This window comes from Lentinus tigrinus (genome assembly GCF_003813185.1).
Source record: "Lentinus tigrinus ALCF2SS1-7 unplaced genomic scaffold L226scaffold_1, whole genome shotgun sequence".
NCBI classification, from domain to species: domain Eukaryota; kingdom Fungi; phylum Basidiomycota; class Agaricomycetes; order Polyporales; family Polyporaceae; genus Lentinus; species Lentinus tigrinus.
Genome location: NW_027137910.1, coordinates 1,230,967 through 1,249,463, shown reverse-complemented (window position 1 = coordinate 1,249,463; position 18,497 = coordinate 1,230,967). Strand labels below are relative to the sequence as shown.

The 18,497-nt window shown below is 56.9% G+C and overlaps 7 protein-coding genes across 7 annotated transcripts; 2 read left to right on the top strand and 5 right to left on the bottom strand.

Annotated features, from left to right (window-relative positions):
• Window positions 1-73: 73 nt before the first annotated feature.
• L226DRAFT_13802 (uncharacterized protein) lies at window positions 74-2,085 on the bottom strand. The gene is made up of 3 exons (XM_067672314.1): window positions 1,899-2,085; window positions 1,781-1,846; window positions 74-1,729 (listed from the first exon to the last, which is right to left on the bottom strand). The coding sequence occupies exons 1-3, from the start codon at window positions 1,920-1,922 to the stop codon at window positions 119-121; spliced, it is 1,701 nt and encodes a 566-aa protein (XP_067542588.1). The 5' UTR covers window positions 1,923-2,085; the 3' UTR covers window positions 74-118.
• Window positions 2,086-2,788: 703 nt separating this feature from the next.
• L226DRAFT_13821 (uncharacterized protein) lies at window positions 2,789-3,590 on the top strand. Its single transcript, XM_067672317.1, has one exon. The coding sequence runs from the start codon at window positions 2,938-2,940 to the stop codon at window positions 3,517-3,519; it is 582 nt and encodes a 193-aa protein (XP_067542587.1). The 5' UTR covers window positions 2,789-2,937; the 3' UTR covers window positions 3,520-3,590.
• On the bottom strand, window positions 3,298-4,897 carry L226DRAFT_607220 (uncharacterized protein). Its single transcript, XM_067685764.1, has 4 exons — window positions 4,122-4,897; window positions 3,963-4,059; window positions 3,849-3,910; window positions 3,298-3,788 (listed from the first exon to the last, which is right to left on the bottom strand). The coding sequence occupies exons 1-4, from the start codon at window positions 4,567-4,569 to the stop codon at window positions 3,643-3,645; spliced, it is 753 nt and encodes a 250-aa protein (XP_067542586.1). The 5' UTR covers window positions 4,570-4,897; the 3' UTR covers window positions 3,298-3,642.
• A 162-nt stretch (window positions 4,898-5,059) lies between these two features.
• L226DRAFT_607219 (uncharacterized protein) lies at window positions 5,060-6,816 on the bottom strand (the record flags this gene model as incomplete). Its single annotated transcript, XM_067685763.1, has 5 exons — window positions 6,541-6,816; window positions 6,086-6,245; window positions 5,855-6,025; window positions 5,655-5,754; window positions 5,060-5,600 (listed from the first exon to the last, which is right to left on the bottom strand). Exons 1-5 carry the CDS (start codon window positions 6,706-6,708, stop codon window positions 5,060-5,062), a joined length of 1,140 nt encoding a protein of 379 aa, XP_067542585.1. The 5' UTR covers window positions 6,709-6,816.
• Window positions 6,817-7,664: 848 nt separating this feature from the next.
• L226DRAFT_13722 (cation efflux protein) lies at window positions 7,665-9,695 on the top strand. Its single transcript, XM_067672309.1, has 8 exons — window positions 7,665-7,792; window positions 7,850-7,901; window positions 7,963-8,002; window positions 8,062-8,209; window positions 8,264-9,046; window positions 9,102-9,397; window positions 9,457-9,532; window positions 9,585-9,695. The coding sequence occupies exons 1-8, from the start codon at window positions 7,720-7,722 to the stop codon at window positions 9,605-9,607; spliced, it is 1,491 nt and encodes a 496-aa protein (XP_067542584.1). The 5' UTR covers window positions 7,665-7,719; the 3' UTR covers window positions 9,608-9,695.
• On the bottom strand, window positions 9,581-13,376 carry L226DRAFT_13696 (uncharacterized protein). The gene is made up of 14 exons (XM_067672304.1): window positions 13,285-13,376; window positions 13,155-13,233; window positions 12,470-13,095; window positions 12,207-12,413; window positions 12,086-12,151; window positions 11,924-12,039; window positions 11,720-11,870; window positions 11,550-11,666; window positions 11,327-11,495; window positions 11,196-11,269; window positions 10,964-11,139; window positions 10,711-10,905; window positions 10,438-10,655; window positions 9,581-10,388 (listed from the first exon to the last, which is right to left on the bottom strand). The coding sequence occupies exons 1-14, from the start codon at window positions 13,339-13,341 to the stop codon at window positions 9,784-9,786; spliced, it is 2,856 nt and encodes a 951-aa protein (XP_067542583.1). The 5' UTR covers window positions 13,342-13,376; the 3' UTR covers window positions 9,581-9,783.
• An 82-nt stretch (window positions 13,377-13,458) lies between these two features.
• Window positions 13,459-18,384, bottom strand: L226DRAFT_475472 (uncharacterized protein). The gene is made up of 13 exons (XM_067676672.1): window positions 18,252-18,384; window positions 17,982-18,200; window positions 17,876-17,929; window positions 17,539-17,823; window positions 17,301-17,484; window positions 15,736-16,467; window positions 15,542-15,681; window positions 15,446-15,488; window positions 14,852-15,393; window positions 14,194-14,796; window positions 14,033-14,140; window positions 13,722-13,982; window positions 13,459-13,669 (listed from the first exon to the last, which is right to left on the bottom strand). The coding sequence occupies exons 1-13, from the start codon at window positions 18,312-18,314 to the stop codon at window positions 13,592-13,594; spliced, it is 3,312 nt and encodes a 1,103-aa protein (XP_067542582.1). The 5' UTR covers window positions 18,315-18,384; the 3' UTR covers window positions 13,459-13,591.
• Between the last annotated feature and the right edge of the window lie 113 nt (window positions 18,385-18,497).

Sequence of the window (18,497 nt, the reverse complement as noted above, 5' to 3'; positions counted from 1 at the left end):
GCAACTATGATATGTACATATTATACTGAAAACTACATGACTTCCCATACGAGATCGTATCCCGCGTTGATCTGACATTCATCACTGTTCCCCAATATTCGACACCGCCACTGCACTCTTAGTACAAGCCAAGATTGTCGACCGCCTCCGTGTCCCAGTGTTCAGGGAGAGCCATCCGCGGGCCTGTAGAATAGGGCTCGCTCAACATCTCGCTCTCGCTCCATGTCTCGCAAGCATCCTCCAGGCTCTCGCGGTCGGAACCGCCAGATCCAGGTTCAGAATCCGACGTGGCTTCGGATATCCACGACGTCCTATCCTCCTCGTCGCTTTCGACGAGGACAAAGGTTGGATCTTGCTCCTCATCCTCACCACTCGCATCCGACTCCGGCACCTCCATATGAAGCTCCGCGAAGTCTTCGTTTGGCCGTACGCACCACGATGTCTGCACCACGCAGACGTCATTAATGTACACCGTGCGTATCTCGTCGTCGTCGGTCAGTGCGGATGGGTGGCAGATCTTCGGGAGGTCGGCATGGCCGTGGTGGGAGAGGAAACGGAAGTTGTTGCCAAGGGCGGGGAATTTCTCTCGATTCCCTCCAGTCATCAGATCGTAGACTTGGAGCTCAGTCTCCTCCATCGCCCCTTCGCGCGTGCGGCTAAGTGTACGCGCCCAGGTATCCAGGTATCGGAGATGAAGAAGAGGCTTGGCGGAGGTGTGGAATTGAGTGAGCACGTCGGAGATGCGGAATGTGCAGATGACTAGGTGCTCTATCATCGGACAGACATCCGCGAGCTCCTGGAGGTCCATGAAATAGGAAGACCAAAAAACCGAAATCGGAGGGTTATCGGATTGGGGATAGAAGTGGAGATAGGTGAGACGGCTGCCATGTGCCGCTAGGAAGGAGAAAGGGCTGTGCCCGTCATAGTTGAGGAAAGTGAGGGAGGTGAGGCTGGGCAACTGAAGAGACGATATGGCGAACTGGTCAAACCACATGCATCGTTTGCTATACTGCAGCTCGCACAGAGCAGGCAGAGACAGTGTGGGCAGAGTCGACAAATCGACTACTTCTTCGTATGGCATCTCTCGCACGTACAAGGGTTCCAGTTTGAGCGATGCGAGCTGAGATGTTTCGGAAAGGATGTGATAGAGCCCGACGAAAGCTGCTCGCGAATCCGTATCCAGACGGAGCTCGAGATGGCGGAGGTTTGCTGCAGGCCCTTCCCGCATGATGCCATGCAGAGACTCGAGGGACATCCAGCTGATGTTTAGAGAAGAGCCGAGCCACTGCCATACCCCATTGCCGTAGTTGAAATGAGGCATCATCGAGAAGGACTGGAGATTTGGGCAGTGCCGTAGGATGGAACGGAGGGCTTCAAGCATCATGTCCGAGAACGGCTCAAATATGGCACAGTCGTGGATTCCGATGTGTTTGATGCATGTGCTGAAGTCGTATTCGGCATCCGTTGCGGAGAGGGTACGCGCAAGGGCCGAGATTTGACCCATGCGTCGAAGGACGATACGGTGGTAGAGGATCCGCGTGGCGGGCTCCCACCACCTCTTGCATACAAGGGCGAGTCCCTTCTGGAAGCGTAGTTGCTCCACCCACGGACTATGGGGACCTAGAACTAAGTCGGGACTATGTTCGTACGGCGCCGGAGCTGCCAATGCCAGCTCGTCGAAGATGATCATCAGGACTTCCGGTGGAAGTTCCGGCTGCGAGGTGTAAATCTGAGAGCAGTTAGCTCTCAGCCCTTCTCGGGCCATAGAGAACAAGCTCACCTTCGAGTGACTCATTCTGAGAACCTTCTTTGACTCTACGCTCTTCTCCGTTCGTAATGTATCGTCCTGCATGAACTCAAGTGAGTATTAAGCCTCTAAGTCGACACGACAGACGTACAGGCATCATAGCAGAACATTGCATGGAGAAACATGCTGTTACTACCGACCAGGTGGTTGTAAGAGGAGATGAACGAACTGCCACCGGCTACTCACTGTCACCAGACGCTGCACACACCTGCGCAGCGGCGACGTGCATCCCACGTGGCCGGATGAGATTGCGTCGGCATCTTGCGGATGATCATGCAGGCATTGACCGACATAGCTACGCCTCACCGTGGCAAGTATCCTTCCATGGCACGAAATATGACAAGAAGGACGGCGGAGGAGAGCAAGCCACCTGTCCGGGCTATAGCTGGTCACGTTGAGTGGACATCTAGAGGAGGCAGGTTCCAGTACATATGTCAAGCCGATGTCCAAGTTTCCTACAAGTTCTTTCGCTCACCATGTTTGGATGACTGGCAGCATATGGTCGCTCCCTTCAAGGATACGACGACCGTGCCCCGGTGAATTCGAGCCCCCCGCCGCTACTCGGTCGTTCCCCATTCTTCATCCATCCCCAAACCTTGCCCACTTGCCGGCGAAACCACCTCCGCGGGGTTCTGCTCCCTCTCTCCAGTAAGAAACCCAGCAGACACTCCCGGCCCCAGAGAACTTGCAGTCCCTGGACCTGAGCGGGCCACCGGACCTTTCGACGAGTAGCAGAAGATGAGGGACGCGGTACACGTGACCTCATTGAACGCGTCTGTGGCTGAAGCGGGCTAGAGCCGTGCCCAAAACGGGAGCCCGTCCATCGCACCATCGCAGCCTGGCAGGAACGCCATCCGGGGGTCCGTCTGCTGCGGACCCGCTTCGTGCCCTTGGCTATACTTGGCCCTCGAGGCGCAACACATGTTCCAGTGCCAGTGCCTCGTCCCCATCGCCCAAGTCCGGTGACCGTGCGGGTCACGGACGAATTTCGTGCCTACAAGGGAACTGTGACACGGCCGCGACGAGCGGAGGCGGTGTCCCTGACGATTACGCTTGGGGATGCTTGAGTGTGCGACAGGATTGCCTTCACCGCCCGCAGGGTGTCCAGACGCACCGAGTCACGCGCGGGGATGCCAGCGCCGTGTGTGGACCTTTCTACAGCGGCAGCCACCGGCGGAGGTGGGACCGTCATCCACGGCCCCGGCCAACGCTCACCTGTCCGACTGGGCGACAAAGTTGTCAAACACCTCGGAACACCTTCATCGTGCCACGGAAGCTCAGACTCCTGCCAGCAAGATGTCAGTCTCACGAGCAAAGTTGCAGTACCTTTTGGCTATTCACACAGCCCTGGCCCCTCAGAAGGGAATCGCCGGACGTACGCACGCAAGGGATGGTACTTCTGTTACTCTTTCTTTGAATTGCTACGGCCGCATGCTAAGTATAAACATGGACACCTGGACCTGATCCGGGCGGCATGGGAGAAAAGACCTGAGACCGCCGACCGCGCTCGACGCAGCCCACAGCATGCAATGCCATGCAGAACCATTCCAGGGTGTGTCGTCGCGATTGCATGCAATACAACAACATACACGACATGTACTCCTCCAGTGACCGTTGGCCCGCCCTCTGCACGCAGGGGCTGGTATACGACGGGGACGCCCCAGGCGGCGGAGGGCGAGAGCGAGACGAGAGAGAAATATAAAACGCAATAAACAGGTCAAAGATCAAAGCTGGTTGATGCAGATGGCGGAAATGTGTGGTATCTTGCAATGTTGCGAGCGTATGATGGTGATGGGGGGGAATGGACCGCTGGGCGTGCGTGTGAGACGGTTAACTTAGACCCAGTCCCAAGTGACGCCGCTGAGGCGGCCGACGTCGAGGGAGGCGAGCTGCTGGAAGGCAGAGGGAGAGAAGTCGAGGTCCCAGATGGCACAGCCCGTGCAGCGATCGACAGCCTGGACGATGACAGACTTGCCCTGGTCTGGTAACATGATGGGGTCAGATCGGCCGCGATATGATGGGTGTTTCATATGTAACTTACAAGTCGCCTTGATCTTGCGCTTGCAGAGGGGGTTGTTGTTGGGGTTGAGACCGTCGTAGCCGCTACGATGTCCAGTATGAGTAAGAACATATGGTGGAAGAGATGTAAACTCACGGGTAGTTGTCGTAGAGCTCGTGCGAGACCGCGGCAATGAAATCGGTGTCGGAGTTGGTGATACCGCAAGAACCGAGACCGGTGCCGTAGTAGGTTCCTGGACAGCCGTCATACGTCAGAAGGACGAACGGGAGACGCATTCAGTACAACAAGACTAACCCTGGCCGTCGTGATTATCGGTAAGGATACCAAGCGGGTCGCTGGCGGAGGAGCCCGAAGACTGGCTAGTGGTCGCCTTTGCAGTGGTAGACGTCTTGGTCGTCGTGGGCTTCTGGGTGGTCTGCTGCTCCTTGGTGGAGGTGGTAGTGGGCTCAGCGGCCTTGGTCGAGGTCGTCGCCGGAGCCTCGGAGGAGACGACGGCGGAGCTCTCGACGTTCTGGGGCGCGATGATGGAGGTGGTGGTCGCAGCGGGCGCGCTGCTGCTCGAGCGGACCTTGCAGCGGCTCGAGTTGGCGCGCTTCTTCTTGGCGGAGACGACCATGGGCGCGGCCTCAGGGATGGCAGCACGGTGTGCGACGGCGCGGTGGTCGGCACGACGGGCAACGTGGGGGCTTGCGAGAGCCGAGAGGGCGAGGGACGCAACGAGGAGTGCCTTGGAGAAGATCATGGCGGGCGTAAGCAGACTCGGAGCGAGAGGGAGCGGGAGGGATAGCGAGGGAGGGCAAGGAAGGACTGGAGGGGCACGCTCGAGAAAGGAACGAGAGCGGGCTTATATGGGAGAGGCGAGGGCAAGGAGCGGGGACGGCGAGGGATGCTCGTCGGGAGGCTGGAGGGACGAGGAGATGACTGGGGACGTAAGCGCAAGGGAAGAGGATGCGTGCCCGCGGCGAAAATAAAGGGTGCCCCCGTCGCGCGTCCCACGGCCTCGGGCTCTCTCCGTCGCTGCGCACTCCAGGCGCACGCGATCGGATCTCTCCCTCTGCCTCTTTCTGCCCAATCGCGGCCCGGCCCTGGCGACCGTCGCGGCCTGGCCTGCGGGCATCTCGCGCACTCTGCATGTCGATCCACGCGCAATGCAATCAACCCGCGTCATCCTACACAACAGCAGCGCTCCTACTCTACAGCGGTACACAGCCTACAGCCTGCTATACACACCCTCAGTTCCCCCCGTTGGTCTTCGATGCATACATCTTCACCAGCCCCGTGCTCGCCGTCTCCTCAAGGCTCTTCCCGTACGCATCGATCCGCCCAAGCAGCAGCATGCTCTCCAGCCGGCTCGGCTCCGGCGGTATCTTGAACAGTCTGCTCACGTCCTCCTCAGGCAGCGGCGGCAGCCCCGCCGCCACCCGCGACGCGTTCTCCTCCTTCCGCTTCGCGACGTACGTGTCTGCCCGCGCCTTCTCCCGCGCAATCTGCCGCTGCAGATATGCAAGGTTGCCCTCCTCCGTCTTGTAGTTGTCAAGCGCCTCCGTGATGAGCTCCAGGTTACGCGGCGTGTTCGCAGTGCCCAGGTTCAGCCGTGAATACGATGGCGGGATCGCAGCTGACGACGACGCCAACGCCGGGTTTGTCTGCGTCGCCGGAGACGGAGACCCCTCGGTCAACGCACCAAGGAACGAGCTCACAAGCGCGTTCGTCCGGATTTTGAGCGGCATCTCCTCCAGGATGCGCGAGAACGTCAGCCGGTGGTCAATAAGGCTGTCCGGTGTTTCAGTATCGCGTCATCTCGGCGCATGCACAGACGTCAATCACCTCGAGGTGCTAAAGTTGTTCCTCTTGTAGGCGTCTAGGAACGCCTTCGTGAGACGGAACGCCCGGAAAGACGCGTTTCCTCGTGTGGTCTGCGAGATGTCTGTAATGGCAAGACGCACGTTGCGTCCGCGTCCGCGTCAGCGCGCGCCCAACAAAACATACAGAGACACGTTCTGGGGACATCATTGTACAATACGTACCGTGCACGATCACGACACCTCCGTGTCGTAGCTTTTCCTGGTGGATCGCCTGGGTGTCGACGAGAGTTTGATTGAAAAACGAGCCGAGCGTCATGCCCTGGTAGAATCCGATCACGCTGTCGTCCGCCTGCACCTCCTTCAGCGAACGCAGCATCGACCCCTGGTAACGCGCTGCAAGTCATGTCAGCACCTATAGCTTTTCATCATCGTCATCGTGCATGAGCAACGCACCGAGACCCTTTGCCGACTTGTCATCCTCATCATTGGCATGGTGGGGCAGAGGGAATGAATTCGACACCTCGAACGTGCCGTCCAGGTCGAGACCGAGCAGCAGTCCGTGCGCCGATGAACCCGGAGCTTCTCGTGCGTGCTTGATGATTTTTGAGACGACCTAGGTCGCGGCGACAATGCAGCGCGTCATCAAAAGCGTCAGCGTAACGTTCTGCGAGTTGCAATAGCAGCCGCGTAAAGTCCGAGAACCCCAGAATTTTTGGAAGAGCGCGTGGGCGCGAAATGCAGACAGAGACCGAAATCATCACGAGGAATCACTTGGGCAAAACGTGGGTACGTGCACGGAGGTCTGGGGACACTCGCCGGTGTCATTATGCTTCGATCCACGCAAGACTTCAGGCGCACATGGACGGAGGCTCGGAGGAGGTACGAATGGCTACGGACGAAGCACTCACAATCGCGTCTAATTGTACACTTGTTATGGGGATCTCTGCCTCAATGTCGATCACCTTCGCCATCGACGCAGGGATCGCTTCATAAGTGGGTGCGCTCGGCGCAGGCGCAGACTGGGGTGCGGGGAGTGTAGCAGCAAGAGCTGCTGCCATGGATGTTGCGGCAGCCATATTGGTCGGAGAGTGCCTTCAGCAGATGTGCACCAAGCGTTTTGGAGTCTAACAGGACCGCAGAGAGCAAGGACGAATGAGCGAGAGCGTAGCCGATACAGGTGAAGCTGCTGCCGGCAATTTTGGACGAGCAGTTAGAGGCTCTTGCCAAACACGTCAAAACTCGTCCATGCACGTGACTTCATATCATCGCAATGCCTCCGAGCTCGATATTTGCTTACTCGTCGACCCAACAGGAGTTTATCCTGAGAGAATCACAGAATGGTGCTGCTTCTATGCACTTGAACTCCTGTCGCCATAAGCTTGGATCAAAACCGAATGCTGACCCTGATAAGGGTTGTTTAGCCTTTCCATTGCCCGGTGAAATGAACGACGGTCTTGCATACCAAGAAAGTGTCTCAATGAGCCTCCATCGCACAACCGCGCGACAAAGCAGCGAGTCTGGACGCAAGCAGTCGAAAGGCTGTCCACCAAAAGATCACCCGAGATAAACCGAGATAAACATGAATAATCCGCCAGTCTGTTATCTCTATATTGCGCTCTCCTTCGAGTCATAACTGCTCTCCTTTAGCTTCGTTGTGCAATCGAGTCTCGTATGATCGGCGCCGGTGTTTGTCAGAATCCAAGTCGACTGACAGAGACTGTACCTTGCGGCCGCGAAAGCCGACCAAAAAAGATCATCGGGTCGGGCGAAGAGCACATTGGCGTAAGTTTGCTGCCCCAACGCAGCTCAACGCTTGCGGATGGGACCACAAAGGCGCAGAAGCAAAGGTCTAGAGCATGCAATGGGCTGCCATTGGAGAGAGATCAGTCGGCAGGAGGCAGATGACGACGGGAAAGGCCATCTTATCTTATCAGATAGGGCTAGCCCCGGATTGGCGCCAGGAATGACACAATGGTTCGCACGTGGCTCGCGCAGTGGAGGAGGTCTTAACATGAGCGGAGGCGGTTGGCGAGAGACAGACTGTACTGCGCTGCCCGTCGCCGCCCCCGAGCCTGCATGTGTCCACGATGTCCCGCGAAACACGCATTATCCTTCTGCTTGTAATCGACGTCCTCTTCTTCTTCACCGAGCTCATCGTCGGTGCGCAATTCCTCCCCTAAGCCACAACTCGCCCTCGTTGATCGCAGTGTTTGCCAGGATATGCTGTGGGCTCGCTCGCCCTTGTCGCGGACAGTTTTCATATGCTCAAGTGCGTTTCTCATCTCCGCTGGTCATGCCGGACACTGTGGATGACTGACATACCGCTGCAGCGATGTCTTGAGCTTGGCAGTCGCACTGTATGCCATCAGGGTACGTCGCCTCATGCGCTCTTTCCTGCCCCGACGTGCACTCATCCCGGCACCCTGCAGCTCGCGAACCAAACCCACATCGACTCTCGTTATTCATATGGCTGGCATCGAGCCGAAATTCTGGCCGCGTTGGTCAATGGCGTCTTCCTGCTCGCACTCTGCTTCTCTATCTTCCTGGAGGCCATCGAGCGGTTCTTCAGTACCCCAGGTATGCTGTGCCTGCCATATGCCTAGTGTTCTATCTCACACGCTTCCATGCAAGAAATCTCCAACCCGAAGCTGGTGGTCTTGGTCGGTTCATTAGGGCTAGGATCGAACCTGGTGGGGCTGTTTCTCTTCCACGGTACGTCTCGCGACTACTTCACTACGGCCCCACTTCATTTCGTTGTAGAGCACGGACACGACCACGGCCACAACCATGGACAAGGCTCCCCATCCGCGTCGAAGGCGCCCAGCATTCATTCCGACGCTGGGGACGGGCAGACCACTCCTAGACCCGTCTCGTCCTCGCCTGTCGCTCGGCCCAAGTCTCGCGAGCGCTCCGCATCCTACTCGTCCCTGTACGGACACCCCGCAGCCACGCGTGCGTCCATCGTGCAGGCCGCGCACGAGGTGGCACGCGCACGCTCGCAGTCGCCGTCGCGCGTCGGCCGATCAAGATCCCGAGCTGGGCGTGCGAGCATGGACATGGACGACGACCGCGATGAGAGTCCGTCCGGCTCCTCGACAAGCGAGCAGCGGACCATGCACGAGACAACGCCGCTGCTCGCAGACGACGCCGCATCCGACGATTCCCATGCGCACGGCAATGGTCACGCTAATGGACACGGCCATGGACATGGCCATGGAGGCCACGGACACTCTCATGGTTCCATGAACATGCGTGCGCTGGTCTTGCACGTCCTTGGCGACGCGTTGGGCAACGTGGGTGTCATCGCGACGGGTCTGGTTATTTGGCTCTCTACCTTGAGCTGGAAGTACTATTTCGACCCGATAATCAGTTTGGTGATCACGGTCATTATCTTCTCATCCGCCCTTCCCCTGGGTAAGTTTCCTACATGTCGCGTGTCTGACATCATCACTGACTGGTGCCTTCACAGTGCAAAGCACGGCGTTCATCTTGTTGCAGGGCGTCCCGCCAACTATATCCCTGGACGAAGTCCGTGATGCGATTCTTGACGTGGACGGGGTGCTTTCCGTACACGAGCTGCATATCTGGCAGCTGTCTGAGAGCAAGATCGTTGCCTCCGTGCATGTCATGGCATCCCGCAAGCACGACTTCATGCCTGTAGCCGCGAAAATCCGGAAGGCTCTCCATGACAGAGGCATCCATTCGTGCACAATCCAGCCCGAGTACCATCCCCCACGGAACTCCCCACCCGACGAACATCTGAGGGTACGTTCATTGCATTATTCAGTTTCTTTCCGGAACGCTCACACCGTACACCATTCCAGACGTCAGCAGAATCGTCATGTCTGATCTTGTGTCCACCTGATCAGGAGTGCAACCCGTCAGAGAACGCTTGCTGCCGTGAGTCCCTGTCGATCCTCTCCTTCGGATACTAGCTGACAACCCTCGGCAGCCCCACCACCGATCGACGTCTGATCGTCTCGCACTGCTTTCCTTGATATCCCTTTGTTTATTCTCCTCCTCGGCCACTACCGTTCTCCATCGTGTAATCCGTGCACTACGATATTCGTCAGATATTAGCACATCGCTACTCGCTACTCCTGCTCATTCGCTCATGTAAGGACCCAGGGACACCAATCAAAGTAGTAATTTTACACCTCGGCTGCGAACGTCGGGAAGTTCGCCACGAACGGCTGCATGGCCGTGAGCCGCTGCAGGACCATCCCTGCGGCCGTCCCGTTCCCTCGCCGCTTCAGATCGCCAGCCAGCCTCCGCGCCATCGACGTGACGGACTGCCCGAGGACGTTCCGCTCTTCTCCGCATGTCGTGAGCAACGCCCACTCGAGGTGGAGTGCCCCCGTGAGTGATGAGGAGAGAACAGCGACAAGGAATTCGACCCAGATCGTCTGCTCCGTCGCGGGGAGGAGGTCCGCGGACGCGATCAGAGAGGGTAGGATGAGGTGCAGGAAGATCGGAAGGAGCGGTGGGGAGCGCGACGTCCGGGGGATGGTCAGCACGAACGTCGCGAAGCGCCGCGGGGCCTCCATGTCTGAGACCGTCGAGGAGAGCAGATGGATGAGCTGGAGCCAGAGCATCCTGAGGAACATCGTGGGCGGGCAGAGGAGCAGGCAGCGGTCGAGGTCGAGGGCTGGGGCGCGGCCTGCCCGCGCGGCGGAGAGCGCGTTCATGACGATCTGCCGGGCTTGACTCTTCCCATCTGTCGCTGCCGGTGGGATGGATAGTGGGTTGTGCAGTCCTGCATATGGGATGAGATTGGCTGTTACGAAAGACGAGTTGTGATGTACCTTCGATGGGTAAACCCAGTGCTTGAAGTGCGGCTGGCCGGATAGCCTTGACGTCGGGCGGGTTCTCGCCTTTCTTGAGGAGCTCCTCGACGTTAGGTGGCAAGGATTCTGGGATTGACCGGAGCACGTTGGGTGCAGAGAGGGACAGCACCGTCGGAGGACAAGAAGGCGATGTGAGCAGCGTTTTGAGGACGTCCAGTTGTACTGGTGCCATGTACCTTCAAAATGATGTGAGTTGAATGTACTTGAACTATCGAGACAAGAGATACGTGCCCTCGGCGCTGGATATCTGACAGTAGGAACCTGATGACACCAGCCAAGGTCCAATTCAAGAGGGGACCTAGAAAGTATGATATACCATTGTTGAGCACGTCCTTGTCCATCTTGATCTTGCTCTCTGTCATTTGGTGGATCGCGTGAGCGAAGAGAAATGGCGCGATTTTTAACAAAGTCTTAGGCCGCGTAGCTCTGAATGGAGGTGAGAACTCCTCAGCCCATATTGAGGAAGTGTTTAACGTCCACATACCGCAGAATAGTATCCTCGATACCCTCACTTCCAGGATCGAATAAGGCTTTGATCCATGATGTGAACGCCCCAGGCTCGTCTCCTGTCAATGCATCTGCCCGGACATTCATTCCGGCAGTGCGTAGGAACTCGGGATTGAGTTGCCTCTCTCCGACCTTGAAAATCAGTGATCCGAGCTTAGCAGACATGCGTCAGCACAAGCAGTTGTACTGTGATCTACCAAGGTACGTACGTTGAGTCGAGCGATGGTTGCCTCAGCAAACAATACAACGTCGCCCAAGTGGCTCACAGCTGTCTGTGGGTCGCCTGTGTCCGAAGCGGTGTGAGTGCCGCGGTGCTTTCAAAGCGACAATAATCACGCACCGACAGTCTCGCAGTCATAGTCCTCGATGAACGCCAGCGCGTGCGCCACAAGGTCGGTGATCTTCGCATGGAGGGATAGCATATCGAGCGCCATCTCGTGTGTATAGAGCATCTTGCAGACAAGTCCTAGCGACTCTGCATCCATGTTCTTTGAGGCGGTAGTAAAGCGCTGTGCGAGCTTGTCAGGATCGTTGCCGGTGAGGACTCGCACATAGATTCCTACCTTCACCACCACGTCAGCAAACGCTGCGTGACAGCAGGGGTCTTTCCAGGCGCGATACAACAGGACATCGATGTCTTCAGGTGTAGCATCCGAGGACAACTTGCCCTCAAAGTATCCCTAGAGGGGAGATCAGGCTCTTGGGAAACGTACGAAGCCGTACGGATACTTGCAGGAAGGTCGACACCTGCTTCCTGTGCCTCTGTTGCCACACGAGGGTGGAAATCATTCGATAGGTTAGGGTTGATAGTGGCTACCACCGCCTGTTCGACGACGCCAACGGACAGAAGTTGGTACAGAAACTCGGAGATGAAAGAGTGTGGCCTGCGCATTGCGAAGTCAGCAGACGGCAGGGAAGCTAAACCGTGTGCACTCACATGATGGACTTGTCACTGGCAGAATCTGAGACCCCAGCCGGCCCGTTGTTATCGACCTTCTCTAGGAGATCGGTCCGGTGCAGAACATGCGGTAACGCGAACTGCAATGCTGAGTGCTAGAGACTGTCAGCTATTTCCTCAAACCCAGGTAAGCATACTCACCCAGTCCGCTTCCGATATGCCTTCAGGTCGTCCTACTTTCCGAAATGAAGCAAGCAGATGCGGCAGCTAGAGCTATTGCGTTAGGAAGGCCACACACAGGTGATAAAATGTTAGTACTAACCCTGCCGACTGTGAACGCTCTCCATATGGAGGACGCCTTCGTTGGTCCTCCAGGGCTGATACTTTGCGCCAAGCATGTCAATGAGGAGATGATGAGTTGTGCGTAGAAGGTCACTGGAGTCCAAGATGACCCTCGCAAAATAGACACAAGGATGGCGACTGCGTGCGGTCCGTCGCCTGAACCGAACTCGCCAGCTCTGCAGAATATCTATGAGGGGACGTGGTCAGTATATATCAAGGAGGCCGTATCGAGAGATACTTCACCAAGTGGTTGAGGACGAGACTACAGGTGACAATATCGGTTTCCGAGCTGGACCCAAGAACGGTATGCTGCAGCGTGTGCATCATCTGCGTCTCTCTCGCTACCTTGGCGTCATCCCCGATGCATAAACTGAGTGAGTATGCGAAGGATTCTAACACCTGACGAGCCCCTCCCGATACTCGCGGGTTCTGCAAGAGCTCATTGGCGTCGGCGAAGTACATCATGGTCTGGCCAGGGGCGATCTGTGATACGTCGTCGGTCACACAGGAGAGCAGGAGGACAAGTAGCTCGGAGGCGGATGTCGTCAGTTGGTGGAAGTTGGAGACAGGAAGCTCGCATGCAATGCGCATGAGTCCCATAGCGCACTGGACAGTGCTGAGCAGACGAGTTGCGGGTTCGCCGAAGGGAACAAGGGAGCCTGTGGCGGGTAGACCAGACGCGTAATGGTGGTCCAGCGCGACCCTGCATAGCATATCAAGCGTTGCAGCGTCGTGGAGTGATGGTGCGGCTAGCAAGAAGGCCGTGAGGAATGTTGGCAGGGACAAGACGCCATCTTCGATAGCCTGTTTGAGGTACCCTTGTAGCGTGGGATCACCAGGGTAGTCCCGAAAGAGCACCAATACAGAGTCTACACGCAGGAAAATTCAGCAAGAATGTAGAAAAATGTAGTTCAAGACGAGAACTAACTGCTGATGTCCGATTCGACGCTGTGAGCGGCGTTGTGAGATAGATTCTTGGATATGAACAACTTGCACAGCGCGAGCCACTGGGAGACGTGGTCAGTACATGGTCCCAGTGGCGCACCGGCCAAACGTACTTTCCGTGCAGTGATTCCGCTCTGATATGAGTTTCTAGTGAGTTCGCTCAAAGACATGCCCTATGCTCAGGTGGACGTGGTGGTTGCTCTTGAACACCACATATTTAATCAGCGTCTAGCTGCAGCTGCACAGCTTTCCCTCGCTCGTATCTGACGCGGCTATGGCCGCTCAATCCGTTCCAAAACATGTGCATTGTGGACGAATAAGAATATTCAATTAGATAGGGTGGGCTATAACGATGGGCCTGCCTCAAGGTATGCAATGCGGGGTATACTATGGGGTGTGATATGACTAGTCTATGGACAATCATACTTTTGCGATGAGGCGTCGGGTCTCCTGCGGCGTGAACCGGAGGATCGTCGACAAGATGCGGATAAGGTGTGGCTGCGATAGTTGTGAGCACAATCTTCGCATAGATGGAAGCGTCTAAACTCACCCTCATCTCCTTGTGTTCCAAGAATTGAAGAATGATGTTCCGGAGGTACTCGAAGTTGACTTCCTCCTCCGACTTCCCAGTCGACGGAGACGATGGCCTCGAAGATATCTCACGCGAGGGCAAGTCAGACACAGATGATACGGGAGAACGTATCTCGGACGTGCTCTCGTTCCGCGAAGCCCAGTAGCCGACACCAGGGCCACGTTGCTTTTCGAGCAAAGCAACGGAAGACTGCACCTTGCGAAGCTCCTCGCGCAAAGTCTGCACACGAGATTAGCCACAACACTCTATTAGGCCCTTCATGAGCTCACCTTATTCTGCACACGCAGCTGAGCTTCGCGACTCTTGCTCTCATCCACGAACTGCTGCAAGTCGGCGGTCTTCGCGCTGAGCTCGGCGAGCTGGTTCTTTGCCACGATCTTTGAGAGAGATTAGTCTAATGTATTGTAGTCAACGCTCGGAATGCACTCACCTCAACTTCCGCCGTCTTCTCTAAATGAGCACGCAGGTCGGTGATCTGCTTCTGGTACGACCGGATCTCATCCTGGAGTGCCTGAATCTCATCCTTCAATGCCTGGGCGCTTTCCGACTCTGCGTCCTTGCTCTTCTGAGACGAGTTGATCACGGCCTTGAGAGAGTCGACTTCGCGCGCCCGCTCCGTCAGCTTCTTGCTCCAGTGCGCCTCGCCTTCGTCACGCTCGCGTTCGGCCTCTGCTAGCCTCCTACGCAGATCACTGAGCTTCGTCTCATACTTCGACTCAGCTGCAGTCAGTAGTCGGGTAACCTCCTCTGCAGAAGGACCTGAGGGGGCCACCTTCATGTGCCGTTCATGACGAACGTCGGAGAACTCTTCTTGGAGGAGAGCGATGCGGTCGGTTGCTTCACGAAGCTGGTACTGCAGCTCCGTGTTCTGGCCTTGGAGAGATTCGAGCGTAGACTGAGAGGACTCCAGCTCTGCCTGACGAAGCTGCAGCTGATCAAACAGCTCGTCCTTATCCTTTGAGAGCGTGCGGACGGTGCTCTCGAGATCTGAGATGCGTGCCTTCTTGTTCTCCATCTCCCGCACATGAGTCGTCTAGATACGGGGATGTCAGATTTAATTACACAAGTGAGGTTCGAGCGTAACTTACCTTGGTGGTGATAGCCTCCAGCTCGAACTGTCCTCGGAGAGCAGCAAGCTCCTTCTCATGCTTCTCCTTCATGGCAGCCATCTCCTTATCGAAATGCGCCCTCATGCCCTGCAGGGCCGTCTCGCGCTCCGAATTGACCTTCTCTATCTCAGCTTGCAACTTGGCCTTCTCAGCCTTCTCCTTCTCCCGCTCAGCCTTCTCTGTCTCCTTCATGGTGGCGACCTCCTTCAGCGCATCGTCCCGCTCCTTCTCCGCCTTGACAAGCTTCTGTCTAACGGTCTTCAAGAGTGCGATGGCCTTCGTGCGCTTCTCTTCTTCCTCCTTTGCGTTGTTGGTCGCCTTGTCAAGTTCGCCCTGCAGGCGGTCGATCTCCGCTTTGCGTTTGGCCGACTCTTGCTCGACCTGGCTCGTCGAAGCTTGTGAAGCTTTGAGTAGCTTCTCAGCCTCTTCCAACTGACTCTTCAGCTTGTCGATCTGGTCAGTCAAGGACTTGGACTCGAGCCGGTGGATGTCTCGGAGCTCCTCCAACCGCTCATCCTGACCTGTAGACTGAGATCATCGTACCGTACATATGAAAAGGACACATGTACGTACGAGTAAGCTTGCCTGTGAGCCGTCGGATTTCATCTTGGGCCATCTGGCAGTGGGTTAGTCCCTGTAGGAGCGCGGTCGAAGGCTCTATGTATTCACCTCGGTCTTGAAGTTCATGTTCTGCAGGTAGTCCCGCAAGCCGTCGGCCTCAGTGACACTCTCCACGGAGGTGAGTTCACGTAGAACGCGGTCGGCAGCCAGCTTCTCGGCCTGCAGACGCTTGAAGGAAGTAGAGACATCTACAGCGATAGAGGATGAGATTGTTGTCCGAACGGAGTGATTCCTCAACTCACCTGTGAACCGTTGCTCCACGAGCTTCAGCCGCTTCTGCAACGCCTCGACGTCGACACCGTCGAAAGCCTTCCCACTGGGAGTAGCGGATCGAGGGTTGTCCAAGTCGATGTTCGCAGGACCGTCCGATACCGGCACCGACGTCGAATCGGGGACCGGGTCATCGGCAACGTCATCTTCGACAGCAGCTGCAGATGGATCCTCAGCAGGCGCGTCCACGGAAGGAGCAGACTCCGCCGGAGAGGCGTCAGACACGTCCTCGGAGACATGTTCGATAACCTGGGGCGCGTCGGGAGCGGGTCCTTGCGATTCCGGTGCCGAGGCAAGTTCAGTCTGAGAAGGCGACGCATCCTTTTGCTCATCGGAAGTCGATGCAGGTGCAGCTTCTGGCTCTGGGCTGCTGACAGCTGCAGCCACTGGCTGGACCTCCGTCTCGTCTGTCGCAGCAGGAAGATCCTCGTCACTAGACTGCACCGGCGAGGACACTGGTTGCACATCTGGTGAAGAAGCATCATCGGGAGGTGTGGAGGTGACGTCTTGAGAAATTCCGGGAGCGGCGTCCGCCGTCTCTTCTCCGCTCGCAGACGGCTCCGGACTGGGGCTCTCAGAGAGCTTCGGAATCGACGAGATGCTCTCCGTAGCAGCATGAAGGGACATAGGAGCTTCAGTAGTCGGAGAGACGAGCGGTGAGTCTGGTAGGGGCGTAGACTTCGGCGAGAGGGGATTGGGAGGTCCTTTCACGCTCGGCATGTCCTTGTCCTCACTCGGCGCGGCGAGCGGGTGGTCGGTGGTCGGTACGGGAGACGGGGACGCTCTCGTGGATGTAGAAGGGGTACTGGTACCAGACACATCTCCAACTGCGAACTTGGCGCGTAGCCTATCCTCCAGTGTTGTCCTCCCGGCGGGACGCGGCTTCGGTGCAGCCGTTGGTGTCGATTCCGCAGCAGCTGGAGAGGGTGATTGCCCTGGACTTTGGCTAGGGCTAGCGGGTCGCTGGGACACTAGAGACTTCCTGAGACTGCTCAAGGCACTCTCAGCAAGCTGCGAAGAAGACGAGAAGGAGGTGCGTATGCTGGAGTCCGTGGATGCACGCGCCGGTGTCTCTGTTGCGTTGGACGCGTCTTGAGATGACTTGGGAGCCTGCGCTAGGTTCTCTACAGCATGTCGCAGCTGAGAGAACATACTTGGTACAAGGAATGCAACACGTCGGACGCAACGACGCTCGCGAAGTTGAGGATGGTAGTGGTGAGTGCCAGGTATGAGAGTTTGACGGTACGGCTCCCGAGCCGCTCGCACCGGTATATGCGCGCTTACAAGATTACAGGGAATCTACGCCCAGCCCGAAAATGGCGACAAACTCGCTGCACTCGAGGATGAAACCGCAGTCGAGCGCAAGGCCAAATGATGGGTATTAGGGAGTCACATATAGTACACTACAGCTACAGCACAACCGATTAGGGAGAATCCGGGGCAGCAACCTCCTTGCCTTTGCCATTGCCATTTACCGCTGGAGATGGTGTTGACGAATTGGAAGGTGGTATATGTGCTGGGGGCGTAGATGGCGCACTAGGTACTGGAGAGTTACCAGCCAGCTGCCATGCGGGTATGGATGGCTTCCCAGGAAGAATCGGAGTCGAAGGGCCAGTAGACATGCTGGGTCCTCTGCTGAGAAGCAGCGCTTTGAGAGACTTGAGTTCTTGCTGAAGCTCGGCGAGTGATTGGTTATGGCTCTCCTTATTTTTCTCGATCATCTGTAGAGAATGTTCATGATACACACGACGAGCGGAAAACGACGAGTAACGAACCTTCGGAAGCATCTCGCGGACATTATTGACTTCCTCGCGGACCTCCCGCATCTCGTCTCGTGTTTTAATCTCGTTGTCTCGCATGTCCTTGACGGCGTCTTCCACGTCTTGCGTAACCTTGGCTACTTTCTCATTCTGCTCCTCGACGGCAGTCCGAACAGCGGCAGTTTCGGCCTGGATTTCTTTGAGTAATGCTTCGGCAGCGTCGAACTGAGCGGCCATGACATCCTTGTCCTGTTCGTATGCAGTCGCTGAAGGCGGTTTAAGGTGTGGAAGAACGTATTTCTACAAGGCAAGGCTCAGCCCGAAAGAGACAAACGAACCGGACCTCACCCACCCTGAACAACGCCGCGGCACCATATGCAACAGTACCGGATACGACCGCGGTGATCTTGCGTAGCATTTAGGTACTGGCATAATGTCACAGACAATCTGGCACTCACGAAGTAGTCGCGCCAGTCCCATTGGAGCGGAGGTTGAACGGGCGAATATGGCATAGGTCCATAAGCGGGACCGTACGCACCAGGCGGGTATGCTTGCATAGATGGACGCGGCGCAGTCTGGTTCGCTGTGGCCTGTCTCATAGCTTCCTCGATCTCTGGAGCGGTGAGACCCTTGGCCTCCAGAAACTGGATGCGCTGAGCGAGAGGCGAAGCTTGCGCCTGGGAGTCTGGTGAGTGTACGATTCATGAAGCCCTGTTCCAGCTACGCACTTTCGGGTCTGCAAGAAACGCGACAGCGTTGCGCATGAGCTCCTGCCTGTCGGGCGTAGTCATGGTTGCAAGACGAGGGGCAGAGGCAAGAGAATATGGGGAAGTGTGGCAGATGCGCGTGCGCCGGTAAGAAGTGGCCGACACCGACCTGGCTGAGCGCCCGTGGTACATACGCGGGGTGGGTGATTAGCGCTCGGCGAAACCGGGGGAAGCCGTGCCGCACTTCCGGGCGTGAATTTTGGGTGT